Source organism: Peromyscus maniculatus, chromosome 20 (assembly GCF_049852395.1).
Source record: "Peromyscus maniculatus bairdii isolate BWxNUB_F1_BW_parent chromosome 20, HU_Pman_BW_mat_3.1, whole genome shotgun sequence".
Taxonomy (NCBI): domain Eukaryota; kingdom Metazoa; phylum Chordata; class Mammalia; order Rodentia; family Cricetidae; genus Peromyscus; species Peromyscus maniculatus.
In genome coordinates, this window is record NC_134871.1 from 54,395,614 (window position 1) to 54,410,349 (window position 14,736).

General features: G+C 39.7%; 1 protein-coding gene across 1 annotated transcript in view; it reads right to left on the reverse strand.

The window, feature by feature from the left end:
- Positions 1 to 14,736, reverse strand: part of Smc1b (structural maintenance of chromosomes 1B) — a 78,899-nt gene that overhangs the window by 6,884 nt on the left and 57,279 nt on the right. The window contains exons 19-21 of the mRNA XM_006980295.4: positions 13,134 to 13,229; positions 1,073 to 1,229; positions 182 to 336 (exon numbers count right to left, since the gene is read on the reverse strand). Of these exons, the coding sequence (XP_006980357.1) occupies positions 182 to 336; positions 1,073 to 1,229; positions 13,134 to 13,229 (408 nt within the window). The remainder of the gene's footprint in view (positions 1 to 181; positions 337 to 1,072; positions 1,230 to 13,133; positions 13,230 to 14,736) is intronic.

Below are 14,736 nucleotides of genomic sequence, written 5' to 3' on the forward strand. Positions count from 1 at the left end.
GTGCTGTCAGGATAGTGTTGGAATCCAGAACACATGTCTTGAGATGACCAGTCTTCCTACACTGGCTTTGCACCTACATCATTTAAGGACTATGCCATGGTCATTTATTTCTCACCAGAAAACAACACCAACGCCATCATTTACACTAAGCTCCTGTAGTATTGGGGGTTGAAAAACACACCTGGGCACTGCTGTTCCTGCAGAGCTTCTTGTAGATCTGATCAATTGAGACTGAGATGTGCTCAAAACACTGGCTGAAAGCATCATATCTCCGTCTTTTCACCTGTTCAAATTCTTGTCTACATACTCTGGCTTCCTTTCTGCTGGCCTCAAAAGCTAAGAAAAAAAAAAATCAACATTCTTTATTTTTGAGACCATTGGGTTCTTCTCTTAAAATTTAATATATAAAGTATTTCCAGAACTGATTTTTGAGTTTGGTTGTCTTAAATATATATATCTCCAAGATACCTTAACTACTACTAAAGTCTGAGAAAACATCTTTTAAACTCGGTAAGTCTTTTCCTGGCAGAGCTAATGTCTAAATAATATTAGCAAATCCTGACAGTATATTTAATATATTTATTTTTCTGGTATGAAAAATCTTAATTATATGTTCTAAAATAATTAATAAGCCTACTTTTTTTTTTTTTTTTGTTAAGACAGAGTTTCATGTAACCAGGTTGGCCTCAAACTCACTATGTGGCTGAGGGTGACCTTGAACTTCTGATGCTCCTGCCTCTACTTCCAGAGTTCTTGTATAATAGGTGCATGCCCTAAACCCAGTTTATGAGGATTTGGAAATGGAACCCAGGGCTTCATGTACATTAAGTATTTGTCCAACAGAGCTATATTCCCATCCCCCAATAAACCCTATTTTTAAAGTAAAGCAGGACATTCTTCATGAAGGAAGACATTTTGTGTTTCAATATTTAAAAAACACACATTAATATAAGGCAACAGAGAAAAATACATGTTAACAAAAGAAAGGTACAATACAAGGAGGTTGTTGGCACATACAGAAATAAAACACCCATGAATATCATCTTGCTAACAACTATAAACTCAATTTTACCATCTGCAGATTCTTGAAACTTGTCTCTGACAGCCTTTAAGTTCTCCTGTGCTCGTAGGTTTGGAGCTGCAGTCTTCAGTAGAGTATTTTCTTGGGATGCTACTTGCTCTAGAAGGATTGTAAGGTGGTCCTCCACTTCCTTATCTGATTGTAGAGCCTATCATTAGCAAAGAACAGCATGGGTTGGCATGCCTTTAATATTCCAAAGTATAAGACTTATCATTCTTTGTATGTGTGAGCCTATCTCCCACAGCATGTGTGTGGAGGTCAGAGGACAGCTTTGGGGACTGATTCTCTTCTTCCATTATGTATGACCCAGAAATTGAACTTAAGTTGTCAGGGTTGGTGGCAAGTGCCTTCATCTGGTAGGCCACTTTGCTGGCCTAAGACTGCTGCTGTCATATCTCTCCTCTCTCTCTCTCTCCCTGTCCCTCTTTCCCTCACTCCATCATCTATTTTGCTTTCTTGAGATAGGTCTTGTTATATAGTCCTGGCCTGTCTGGTATTCACCATGTAGCCTGGACAGGTATTAAACTTGTAGCGATCCTCCTGCTTCAGATTACCAGATGCTGAGATTACAGGTGTGGCACCACACCTGGCAAGGATGCTATCTGACTCTACTCTGCCTCTCTGTGCCCCCTTTGTAAGCCATTCTAGGTTTGGTACTTCAGTCACACAGGCAACGTCTGCAGCTTCCCTACCCAGCTGTGCCTTTCTTTCTCTAACACTGTATCATGCTGCTCTGCGAACATTCTTTACCTCCCAAGATTATGATCATGCCCAAAATGTGAAAATTCACCTATCATCTGTTTCTTTTTCTTTCTTTTTTTTTTTTTTTTTTTTTGGTTTTTCGAGACAGGGTTTCTCTGTGTAGTTTTGCGCCTTTCCTGGAACTCACTTTGTAGACCAGGCTGGCCTCAAACTCGCAGAGATCCACCTGCCTCTGCCTCCCAAGTGCTGGGATTAAAGGCGTGCACCACCGCCGCCTGGCCTCATCTGTTTCTTTTGGTTCATTAAAAATAATATTGGTCATCTATTATGGGTTAGTTTGAAAACTATTTAGTCTTTGCCTTAAAAGAGCTCACAGAGGGGCTGGAGAGGTGGTTCAGTGGTTAAGATCACTGTCTGCTCTTTAGAGGGCCTGAGTTTGATTTTTAGCATCCACATGACAACTCACAACCATCTATAACTCCAATTCCAGGGGATCTGACACCTTCTTCTGGCCTTTGAGGGCACTAAGCATGAATGTGGTACAAGCATACATATAGGCAAAACACCCATACACACAAAAAACATTAAAAAAAAAAACCTCAGAGAAGGAAAAAATACAAACTGACATTTACACCAGGATGAAAACACCACCTCACAGGATAAGCACAGGTGCTACAGGGCAGAGAGAAGGACTCCAAATGACCTAGAAGGTGTAATGCTTAACTCCAAAGCCAATGAATAAGGAGGGGGAGGAGAAAGTGTAGCTGTGTTATTCCAGGAAAACTTCTTTGACTCCTAAAGGCGGTTAATTAATATGTAATAAAGATAATATTTAACTTAATAAGAGAAAGATTATCTGGAAACTGAAATAAGCTGCTTATTTGGATGACTTAAAAATAAATACATTTTAGGTGATAAGAATGATAGTTTCCTGCTGAAATACTATGCTTCCAAGTTTCCCCTGCAGACTACAGAAGTCCTTTCCACCCTTATAAGGGGCCGGCATCCCATCTTCTTCTGTAGGCATTTTGACCACCCACTCATGGGCGACCAAATTGCCCCACTACTGTGAATAAGCATGACCCTGCCTAAGGTCAGACCAAGCCTCTCTTTCTACTTTCTGTCTCTACAGCTGCATGTAAATAATCTAACACACTGGTGCCAAAAGACCAAGCAAGGCATCTGGAGGTGGAAGCCGTCCCCCACCTCCCCAAGCTGGCAACTCCAAGCCTTTACTCTAGGACCTGAGGGCCTTCCTCCCCCCACCCCACCCCCCACCCCGCTTCCTCTCTGTCTCAGCCCTTTCTCTCACCTTGTTGTCTCATCCTGACACAGTTTGACCTAGGTGGGAGGCCACGATACATTCAACCAAAACACATATGCAACACAACAAAATGCCAGGACAAGGTAATTGGTTGCACTTAACTTAACCCTGGTTAGGTTTGGGAGTTCACCAGAGCTTTCTTCTGCCTTAAGACCAGCTGTGATGAAGGCACCAGAGACTTTCCATTGGCTGTGAGAACCACTAGATCAGCCAAAAGCTCTGAGAACCTTCCACTGACCCTGTGGTTTCTTAATACTGAAACTTTAATGTTTGGGGACACCCCCTTATTTTCTAGGTACATTTAGTCATTGCAAGACATAGAGGATGCTCTATGCAACCGGATTTGACCCATTTTTTTTTTTTTTTTTGCCTTTGTCTCTCATCTGCTTCAAGTTTTTCTGTAGAATTGAAACCAGTGATTCTCTTTCACCTTTTAATGCAAATCTGGTCTCAAAATCCAGAGAAATGGCCACTGCTGGCCCATTTGGAACTTTTAACTTTTAATATCTAAATTGATAATAATGGAATAGAAGAAAAAACTCACAGTTCACTTTAATCTTTCTCAAGGTTCTGGCTTACAACCATGCTCAGAGTCAGAATGACTCCCACTGTTTTGTTGTTTTTTTTTGGGGGGGGGGCTCTAATCTTTATCTATTTCTGAGACTACACAGAACTCTTGCCTTCTGCTTTTGGCCTAGCCTGTCTCTCCTCTTTAAAGCTAAGAGGTAGGCATTTTGGATTGTCTGCCCCAGCTGCCTACACACACAAAACTGGTTATGGATATGTTGATCACTGGGTTTAATCTTAGAGAGAGTTGAATGTCTTTTTGGGTATCTGAAATTTTTTTCCTGCTGTTCTACTCAACCAAGAAGGTAGGTTCTGGAGTTGGAATTTGGCCTGTCTGCTCTAGACCCAAGCATGTGTATTTAAAAAGTTTCTTCCAAAGTCTGTCCTAGGTCAGGCTTGTCACCTGACTCTGTGACAGGGAGGAGAACAAACCAGAATAGCCCAAGAAAAGACACTTTGTTCTTGAGGATAACTAAGAAGCCAACTAATTCCCTTAGAGGTTACAAATGGCAAGGTGTTTTTAGTTTTTCAAGACAGGATTTCACTGTGTAGCTTTGGCTATCCTGGAACTCACTCTGTAGACCAGGCTGGCCTCGAAGTCATTGCTTGCCTGTGCCTCCCGAGTGCTGGGATTAAGAGTATGCACCATCACTGCCCCCCAAAAGGAAAGGTGTTTTAATTCTGAATTCTCCCCACTTTTCCTTCATTTTGTTTACTATCTTTAAAGCTTTTTTGAAATTTTAACTTTCTGTATTTTAGGATTTGTAAGTTCACTGAGTAGGACTTTAAAAGAATGCACAGATAATCTTAATTTGCTAGAACATCCTATTATGTAATGTGGATTCAACTCTTGCTCAGGAAAAAGGTAGCTTGCCACATCTTGGCTGATGACCTAGCAGTCATGTGACTTGGCCACCAACTTTACTAAGGTTAAAAAGAGGACATGCCATGTGACTTTACTGTGATCTTGGTTAGGGTGACCTCACTTATGTGCTGGGGGATGGTCTGTATGTCAGATTTCTCTGATTGGTCAATAAATAAAACACTGATTGGCCAGTGGCCAGGCAGGAAGTATAGGCAGGACTAACAGAGAGGAGAAAAGAAAGAACAGGAAGGTGGAAGGAGTTACTTACTGCCAGCCACCTCCATTACAAGCAGCATGTGAAGACGCCGGTAAGCCATGAGCCACGTGGCAAGGTATAGATTTATGGAAATGGATTAATTTAAGATTTAAGAACAGTTAGCAAGAAGCCTGCCACAGCCATACAGTTTGTAAGCAATATAAGTCTCTATGTTTACTTGGTTGGGTCTGAGCAGCTGTGGGACTGGCAGGTAAGAGAGATTTGTCCTGACTGTGGGCAAGGCAGGAAAACTCTAGTTACACTTATGTCTTTGCTAATTTTGTTAAGCTTTAGCTATCTGATGAAACTGAATCATATAAAAAATATGGCATTTTGTAAAAATACATTATAAATGGATTACAAAAATGAGGTTCCCTGTCTCTGTGGACTGTATTTATGGTTTAAAGTTTACTTTGATACTAATGACCTTTAATTTACAAATTATGAGTGTTTTAAGACTCAAACTTAAAAACTGTATGATCCTAATCTTATAAAAGGTACCAACTTGTAAACTGTTAAGATATAAAAATTAGTGGCCAGTTAGATGTAAAAAACCTTAGGACAGGGCTAGAGAGATGGCTTAGAGGTTAAGAGCACTGACTGCTCTTCCAGAGGCCCTGAGTTCAATTCCCAGCACCCACATGGTGGCTCACAACCATCTGTAATGAGATCTGGTGCCCTCTTCTGTATACATAATAAATAAATAAATCTTTAAAAAAATTTTTTTAATTGAGGCGTAATTCATAAAAGGGTATATTGTTTTGATGAGACTTTTTACAACTGTGGCTGGATGTCTTTCTTTAGTCTTCCAAGAAGGGCCATTTTACTTTTTTAGAGTTACTTTTTAAAGTCATGAGGTCAACAACTTGGACTACTATGCATGTAAGTGCTAATGCAAATTAAAGCCCAAGTTGACCTCCAGCAGTAGTTCATTCTATGTTGACAGTGAGAGAACACTTTGCCTGTTAGGATACTGTTACTCGTGGACTGAAATGCGGAAGTAACCCCTCCCCCTATTTTGTTTTTTGCAAAAATCAAGGTATATTCTAGGGTTTCCTGGTTGACCTCAACAGATAAACTGAGATGATAGTCTTAGTTCAGAAATGATCTGAATGTAGATTTACAGTCTACGCGTACAGCTGGCTAAGTGAGATCGCTTTCACAGTTCTGCATGTATCCCATCGGCTCCCCATTAGTCACTGAACTCTTAAAACTGGTATTGTAACATTATTACAATGTTTTGCGCCAATTTTATAAACTTTGCAGTGCAATATGTGTTCCTTTTCTGAGGCAAACCAAAGGTATATTTCTCAAGGTTCTGCTGCTATCAGCAGCGTTGATGGAGGATTTTTTATACATTTGTAATAGATAGAAATAAACCAGAAAAAAAGAAGAAAAAAAAAAGTGGTGGAGGAAAAGGTGAACACTGCAAGAATACTCAAAAGGGCTGAGAGTTGCAAACGCCAAGAATGGCTTTGCATAGTAAATGGAATAGAACAGCTCTGAACTATAGCTTACTTTTCCTGGTTTGGTCTGACAGAATGATTGAATGCTTTTGTACAAAAATCAGAGCCTTAAAAACAAGGATTTGGTGAGATTGTAAAATGGTGTGCCACTTTGGCAGAACAGTTTGGTGGTTGGTCAAAATGCAAAACATTGTTACTCTGTTACTCAACAATTCTACCCTTAGGAATATATCCTCAAACTACTGAAAATGTGCACCTATGAAACATGTACATGAAGGTTTACAGCAGTGTGTTGCTAATAGTAAAAAAGTTAAAACAACTCAAATAGCTATCAAATATTGGAGAGAAATAAAATGTGGCTTATTCATACAATAGAATATTATTAAGACATAAAAATGAATGAGAAACTGAGAGATTAAATGACTTTGGTGAACCTTCATAATTTCATTTGTAGATCTTTCCATTTCTAATTTATAAATACATTTGGGGTTATAAATTATAAATGTACTGCCTCCTGTCAACATTGTATACTTCTATTTGATGATTTCTGTGTCAAACATTATATGGAAATGTTTCCAAGTATTTTCTGTATTAACTGTGAATGAATAGAACAAAATAAATTGCCTGTGATGGGAAAAAAAAAAAAAAGCTTAGGACAAATGTAGTTCATTTAATTCCAAATGACAAGCTCAGAGAGAATAATTTTTATCTTCCATCATATAGTATTCTGTATATTTATCAAGATTAAGAACAAAACAAGTATAAAGTAAACAAAGTTTGTTTAATGTAAAATAATATTCAAAATCAGGTATATAAAAAATTTGTCATGAAAGTTTGAATGCTTGAGAAAAATAGGTTAAATTTACAATATATTTGTATGGCAGGAAGTTCCCCAGGCTCAAATCGTTCCCTTAGATGAAGCACCATCCCACCTTAGTAAGATGCCTACTAGCCTCCTTAAAGGATAAGGCTGCATGGGAGTTAAGACCTGCCAAAAGACTGCTGCTTCTGCTCTGGCTGTGTAGTTCTGACCAGCTCTGGCCTGGCCAGCTCTGGGCATGTAGGTCTGACCAAAACCAGAACAAACAAATCAGAACTCCTCCTTATTTAAAGATGAATTACTCTTCATGTCACACATGACAGAGAAATGGATTTTTCATGCCCAGTGGAGGATCTCAGAATCTGCACCCATATTCTAAGTGTCTCAAACAGCAAAGAGGCAAATAGCAATTACTCTGTCCTCAGTGTCTCCCAAATTAGTATTTGAGGATGCTATGAACAGAGAAACCTTGTACTTAAGTCTACCACCTGACTGGTATTGGGCTTGTATGCTAGTTCAATTGGAAGTATCCTTTACCATGGCTTTCCATTCTTCCTCTTAACAAAAGCTAATCCCAGGGTCCACACCCTAACCACCATGTACCCTGATTAAAGGAGGCTGCCAGAAACTCCATCATCAAACTCACAGCTTTGAAAAGTTATTCAGACTATCCAAGTGGTATTTTTGACAGTTGGCTTTTCTATCTGTAGAGTCAACAGATTAAGTGATATCCTTTAACCCTTAAGCCCTCAGGTTCATCAGGAGATGACTTAGATGAAGGAGATTGTCTCCAACCTGGGTTCACCTGTAGTGTTTTGAGAATATAATCTATTCTCTGCCCAGATAGAGCTCCAGGGCCAGTGCCTACACTCTTACCTTGAAGCCTACAAGGAGTACACAGGCTTTGGGATAATGATTGTGGATATTTCTTAGAAATTCCAATGCGGGCGGGCGGGCGGGCGGGCGGGCGGGCGTGCGTGCGTGCGTGCGTGCGTGCGTGCGTGCGTGACCCGCTCCAGGGACAGTGCCAGGTGGCGAGTACACCTGTCAAACGGTAACACAGGTGTCCTCAGGTGAGCTCAGGGAGGTTATTAAGAAAAAAAATTTTAAAAATTCCAAAAGCCCAAAGCTTATTTAATTTGATTATCTTGCTTTACAAATTATACCTCTAAGTAATCAATAGAATGATATTAAGAAATGTGCTTACTGCTGTTAGTATGTGGTAACCTACCGATCTGTGCATCAACAGTAGGAGTAAAGAGTTGGACTTCTTTGTTAGTTCAGTACATGTTACATGTCAATTATTTGTTACAGATTTCACATGACTAATTGCTTTCATTTTTCATCTATTTGTTGACTGTGTGGAATGAAATGTTATAAAAATCTTACAAGGCTCTGTTTTAGGGCTAATTTTAGAAAACTATAAAATGAATCATTTATTCTTAACAAGGCAGTCACTATCTTTGGGAATATACCTTTTATTAAAAAAATAAAAATTTTTTCGGGGAATACAATTTAGAATGAAATGTCTTTTTACATAACCTAGCAATATAAAACATTTACTGTATAATCACGGAATATAAGTGTAACAATTTGATGTTAACAAAAATATATATTGTCATATTTTCAAATACTAGATATGGACATTTAAGGTAATAGCCCCAATTTTACTTTATCAAATTGTTTCTAACCAGAAATTTTGTTTTATTTGAGATACTGTTTTTGTTCATTATCACTTAAGACACTTTCTGTTCAGATCCATTCCTTGGATGATGACTTTAACTGACTTCCTTCACATAGCCTCCAGGTCCTCGTTCCTTATGCAGGAGTCTGATATAAACAGCTAATTACAGTCACCTCATCCTTCTATAGAATCCAGTACATGGTCCAGTCAGTTGTACAATTTCATTTAACTTCATATTATATTGACTCATGTTAATTTTGATGTAAAAATTCCCTCATTAACTGTCTCTTAAAGTTCTCCACAAAGTTGTAGTTATTACTTCCTGACTTATGTTCTTGATCTTTGCCAACAGTTAAGTTTCACCATGGCCCCTTGGTTGGCTGTTGCTCTCCTCATCAACCTTCTGTGAGCCTTGAAGCAGTTACTGAGAGAGCCACACTCCCAAACCCCTAAATGCAGTTTGGGTGACCTCTAAAAGGGGCCTAGTGGGCCATGGGTCATCCAACTCATCTGTCTTTTTGCCACGCTGGACATTGTTTTTGGGACTCAGAACTAACAGCAGGACTGAAGCCTTCCTTGAGTCAACTAACCTGTGTCTCATCAGCTCAGAGCAGCTTCACATCCTCCTCTTCTTGACTGCTTGACTGCTGCAATACTCCACAATGAAAAAGGACCAGCTCTGACTACTGCTAAGGATGGATTTGTGCCTCCCTCAAACAATGCTGCCTCTATGACAATCAATCAATCCTAACTGGTTTTAAATGAAGCCCAAAGACAGGGACCAAACAAAATTATTTCTGGTCCCTCCCACTCTGGCTCCTCCCCTTGATCACTTTTTCCTCCTTATTATCCTCATACCTATGTTTTTATTATTATTATTATTTTTAAATTTTATAATTTAATTTAATTTTACATATCAGTCACGGATTCCCCTGTCCTCCCTTCTCCCGGCTCCCCCCCACCCATACCTATGTTTTTACCCTGTCTTGTATAAGTTTTACTTACTGAACTTTACCCTATACACGAACAAAATGTTTCACATTAGCTCTCCTGATAGCTCTCACTCTGCAACAACTCCATTTGTTCCTGATCCATCTGCAAAAAAGACCTTTTGGATGCTGTGGAGAATTTGGCTAAAAGGGACTTCATCTCTTTCACCCCAGGCCAGATATACTCCTTTATGTTAGTCCTCTGTTTTCTCCTGTCCCCTTTCTTTGATGTTCTGTGGCTCCCTGCTACTTCTGCTAGCTTGTTTTGGTGCAACAGTTCCAGCAATGTGACTAACCAGTCACTGTTACTTGAACCAACATTTTCTCTCACTGGCCCATCCCGTCTCTCTTGCATCTGTTCCTTCCTACCCCTCAACCTTCCCAAAAATATCTTTCAATTCTATTCTGTAACCAGATCATATCCTTACAGCCCTTTAGTTATTTTTCAAGCCTCTTTAGGAATACAGGATGGCAAATGCCTGATCCATCAAAGCCAATTAAGTTAAGACTCCCCTGCTACATGACCAAAGAACCCCTCTAACAAAGACCCTCCTCAGCAGAAAGCAGCTACAACATTCCTGCCTCTGCATCTTTTTAATAGCCACTTACGGTTAGGAATGATAGTTTCCTGCTGAGAGATTACACTTCCCAGCTCCCCTTAGGGGCTTAAGGAAGTCGTTTCCATCCCTATTAAGGCTGCCGCCCATCTTCTATAGGCATTGGGCCATCTACACATATGGGTGACAAAAGTGCTCCCTCACCATGAATAAACATGGTCCCCCCTGAGGTCAGACCAAACCCCTCTTTCTGCCTTCTGTCCCTATACATCTGTCTTTAAATATTCTAACAAAGTAGGCAGATGAAAACTAAAGAAAACATCCGCTGGGGATATAGCTCAGGTAGTCGAGTGCTCGCCTGGTATTTACAGAGGCCTGGGTTCCACCCTCGCACTTCATACATTGAGTATAGTGAGGCATGCCTCTAAACTCAGTACTTGGGAAGTGGAAGCAAAAGTATCAGAAGTTCAAGGTCATTCTCAGCTACATAGTGAATTTGAGGCCATAAGGTTTCAATTTGAGGTTACATAAAACCCTGTCTCAAAACACCAACAAAATAAAACTAAATATTCCAGAAAACCATCAACACAAAATAATTTACTGGATAATGAGGTAGAAAAGGACTTTTCTAAACTAATGTAAAATGAGAAAGCAGTAAATAAAAAAACTGTAGGAAGACAAAAGCCATCACAAATAAATCAAATAATCCAACAAGTTTCCCAAATACATTAACACATGATGTTTAAAGATGTGGGTTTTGTTACTCAGCATCATCCTCGCTTTTCAACACTGCCCATACTTTAAGAAGGTGAGCCATTCTTACCTGTGGGGACGTGTTGAGGGACTAGGAATAGCAATGACTGACTCAGAGTAAGGCTAAGTTCACTTGAGCTACTGGCTCAGGAATGAACATGTGACTTGTTTAGATCACAGTGTAACAAGGGAATAATAGCTTAGGCTTTCTAGGACCAACTGAAGTTCTAAAGTAGGCAAGCACTCTACTACCTGAGCTATATCCCCAGCGGATGTTTTCTTTAGTTTTCATCTGCCTACTCTGTTAGAATATTTAAAGACAGATGTATAGGAACAGAAGGCAGAAAGAGGGGTTTGGTCTGACCTCAGGTGGGACCGTGTTTATTCATGGTGAGGGAGCACAACTTCAGTTTTAGAACAGTACTACCCCAAAAGGCAGGTTCACTTCTCCAAAGATGCTGGCAGTGTGGGTAGGTAGCCCAGATGGCAGCAATCACTGTGCCCAATGAGTTCAGGTCAGCCAGCCTATAGTATGACTATCTCATAAAAAAGAAAAAGGTTACCTATTTTCTGCTATTTGTAATAGGCATTTGGCATTCATCCTGTTCCAGGCTCAGAAATAACACCCTTGACATTTCCCAAGAGATGAGATGAAAGGAGCTCCTACTGTTATTCACAGTCTGCCCCTTTCTACTGTAATGAAGTAATGCTAATAAACCGACTTTTGAAGAATAAGAACTGACTGCTGGTGTACCAAATAGGGTTAGAAGCTTGTAACTTTTATCATGTCCTCTCTGGGAATGAAGAGAAACTAGGGATTCAGTTTAATCACCAGTTACCAGTTGAATCAGTCATGCTAAGAGGGAAGCAGGCATCCAGGCTGGTGGACACATGGACAGGCTGGCAGGGCGGCACACCTACAGGAGGCAGAAGGCATGGGAGCTCTGTACCTCCTCCATTCCTGCCCTATGCATCTCTCTCACTTGGCTCTTCCCATGTTGTATCTTTCATAACAAATTGGTAAATGTATAATAAATTACTACCCTGAATTCTGTGTATGAGTGTAGCAAATTACTGTACTTGAGGGCTGAGGCACCCCTGGGTAACTGGCATCTGTAGTGCAGGCAGTCTGTGCCCTGAATTTTTGGAATCTGATGCTACCCCAGACAGGCAGTGGCAGACTGAACTCTAACATTTCCAGCTGGTGTTCAGAGAACTAAACTGCTATCCCTCTGGTGTTAGAAACACTATACACAGATGTTAGGTGGTGTATGTACATATTTGTGTGTGTGCACATGTATGTGTAGAAACAGAGGCTGCCTTTGCTACCTTCTTCAGTTTCTCTCCATTTTATTTTTATGTAATTAACTAATTTTTAAAAATTACGAGTGTTTTTGCCTGCATGTGTGTCTGTACACCATCTGCACGCAGTGCCCATGGAGGCCAGAAGAGGATACTGGATCCTTTGGAACTGGAGTTACAGATGCTATTCAGCTGCCATGTGGGTAAAGGGAACAAAACCTGGGTCCTCTGGAAGAGCAGCCTACTCTTACCACTGAGCCAACTCTATAGCCTTCTACCTTATGTTTTGAGACAGGATCTGTCACTGGATCTGGAGCTCACTACTGACTGGCTAGACTACTAGCCAGTGAGCTTTGGGGACCTACCTGTCTCTGACTCCCCAGTTCTGGGATTACAGACTTAAAACTTCAGCACCTGGCCTTTTCTGTGGGTCCTGGGGAACCAAACTCAGGTTACTATGTTTGCTTGGCAGGCACTTTACTGACTGAACAACCTCTGCAGCTCATATTTTGGTTTTTGGAGACTGGGTTTCATGACACATGAACTGATAGTCATTCTCCTGCATCTACCTCATAAGTGCTGGGAATGCAGGCATTTGCAATCATCACCACAGTTTTCTTTTCTCCCTTTAATGTCTTTTCCCCCACAAAACAACAAATGCTACCACCCACCCACCCCAAATATCTTAAACCTAACCATATAAAAATGATTCTATAGTATTTTAATAGCCAATATTACTGTTAATCACAAATAAATCTTTAAATTACCTTCAAATCCTCCCTTAGAGGACTGTAGTCTATTTGGATGGATGCTTCTTTGTCATAGATATCAGCTGTTGCCTGGGTACTTTCTGTTTCAGTTAACTGAAAAACAGACACACTTGAATAGTAACCTCTACTCCAGCCACTTGCTGAGTCATTCAGATCAAAAGTTAACCCTTTGTATAGCAACCAAACAGCCACAAAGGCCTGGTCTCAGTTCTTCTTGACATAATCATGCACCAGTGTCCTGTGCTCACTTTGTTGCAAGCACACAACCTTACTAATAAAGCAGTTGGAAGCCACTCTCAGGGCTGACATACTTCAATGCAGTCCGCCCTGCATGTCTGCTCAATTCTCACCTCAGCTGCCTCCTAGCTGCCTTCCCTTAAGCTGTCCTTTCTTTTCTATCTAAGTCTCTGAGACCCACTCAGTACTAGGTTTTCTTTTCTTTTTTTTTCCTGTTAGAATGTATGAATATCTAACATAAAAAATTAAAAAGAGGAGAAAATTACTATATTCAACTATTGTTTGGCTGTTGGTGTAATGTTGATGAAAACCAAAACTTACAAAATGAAAAAAAAAAACATTATTCATCCTTTAGTAGACTTCTTAGCAATGTAAACTCAATGAAACTACTTTTTGAATTAAGTTTATGCTTTGCATACTATATGTTAAAACAGCTCAAATGCAAGTTAAAGCTGAATACAAAATGTGTTGCAGAAGCTCTACATCTCATGAGTGTGACTCCATTGCATATGAGAGAAGACATAACATTTGTCTGAGTTTGACTTATTTTGCTTACTGTCATGGTCTCAAATTCTATTTTCCTTCAAACAATATAGCATTCTTTATAGTTGAACAAAGTTTTGTGTGTGCATATACATTTTCTTTACTCATTCATCTGTTGACTAGAATCTAGACTAGCTCCATATGTTGGCTATTGTAAACAGTATTGTAATAAACACAGATATGCAAGTGTATGGGTGGTATGCTGATTCCTTAGGGCACACACATAGTAGTAGAATATCTGTAACATATGGTGGGTTTTTGTTGTTTTACTTAAGGAATCTAAGTGTCAATTCTTGCTGTTAGTTCTTGAGTTGTTGGAATCCTTTTCATTAGGTTCTTGCCTCTACCTATATTTTCAAGTGTTGTTTCCACAAGCAGTTTTAGAATTTCAGATCTCACATTAAAGTCTTTGTCTATTTTGAATTTATTTTCACATAGTGATAGGAAAGGAGAGTTCCATTCTTCTACATGTGACATAATTTTCGCCGTGTCCTTTGCTGAAGCTGTCTTTTCACCAATGTTTGACTTTAGCTCTTTTACTGAAAATCACACTGCCAAAGTGTATGTACATGTTTCCCTCTGGATCCTTCATTCTGTTCCACTGGTCTGTGGATCTTTTTTTTGAATGTTAGTTGCATGCTGTTTTATTATGGCTCTGTCATATAATCTGAGATCAGGTATTGTGATACTCCAACACTGCTTTTTCTGCTTAGGGTTGCTTTTGCTATTAAGTCTTTTGTACTTCCATATAAATTTTAGGATTGTTTTCTTTTTCTAGTTCTGTGAGGAATGTCATTAAAATTGTGGTAAGAATTGTACT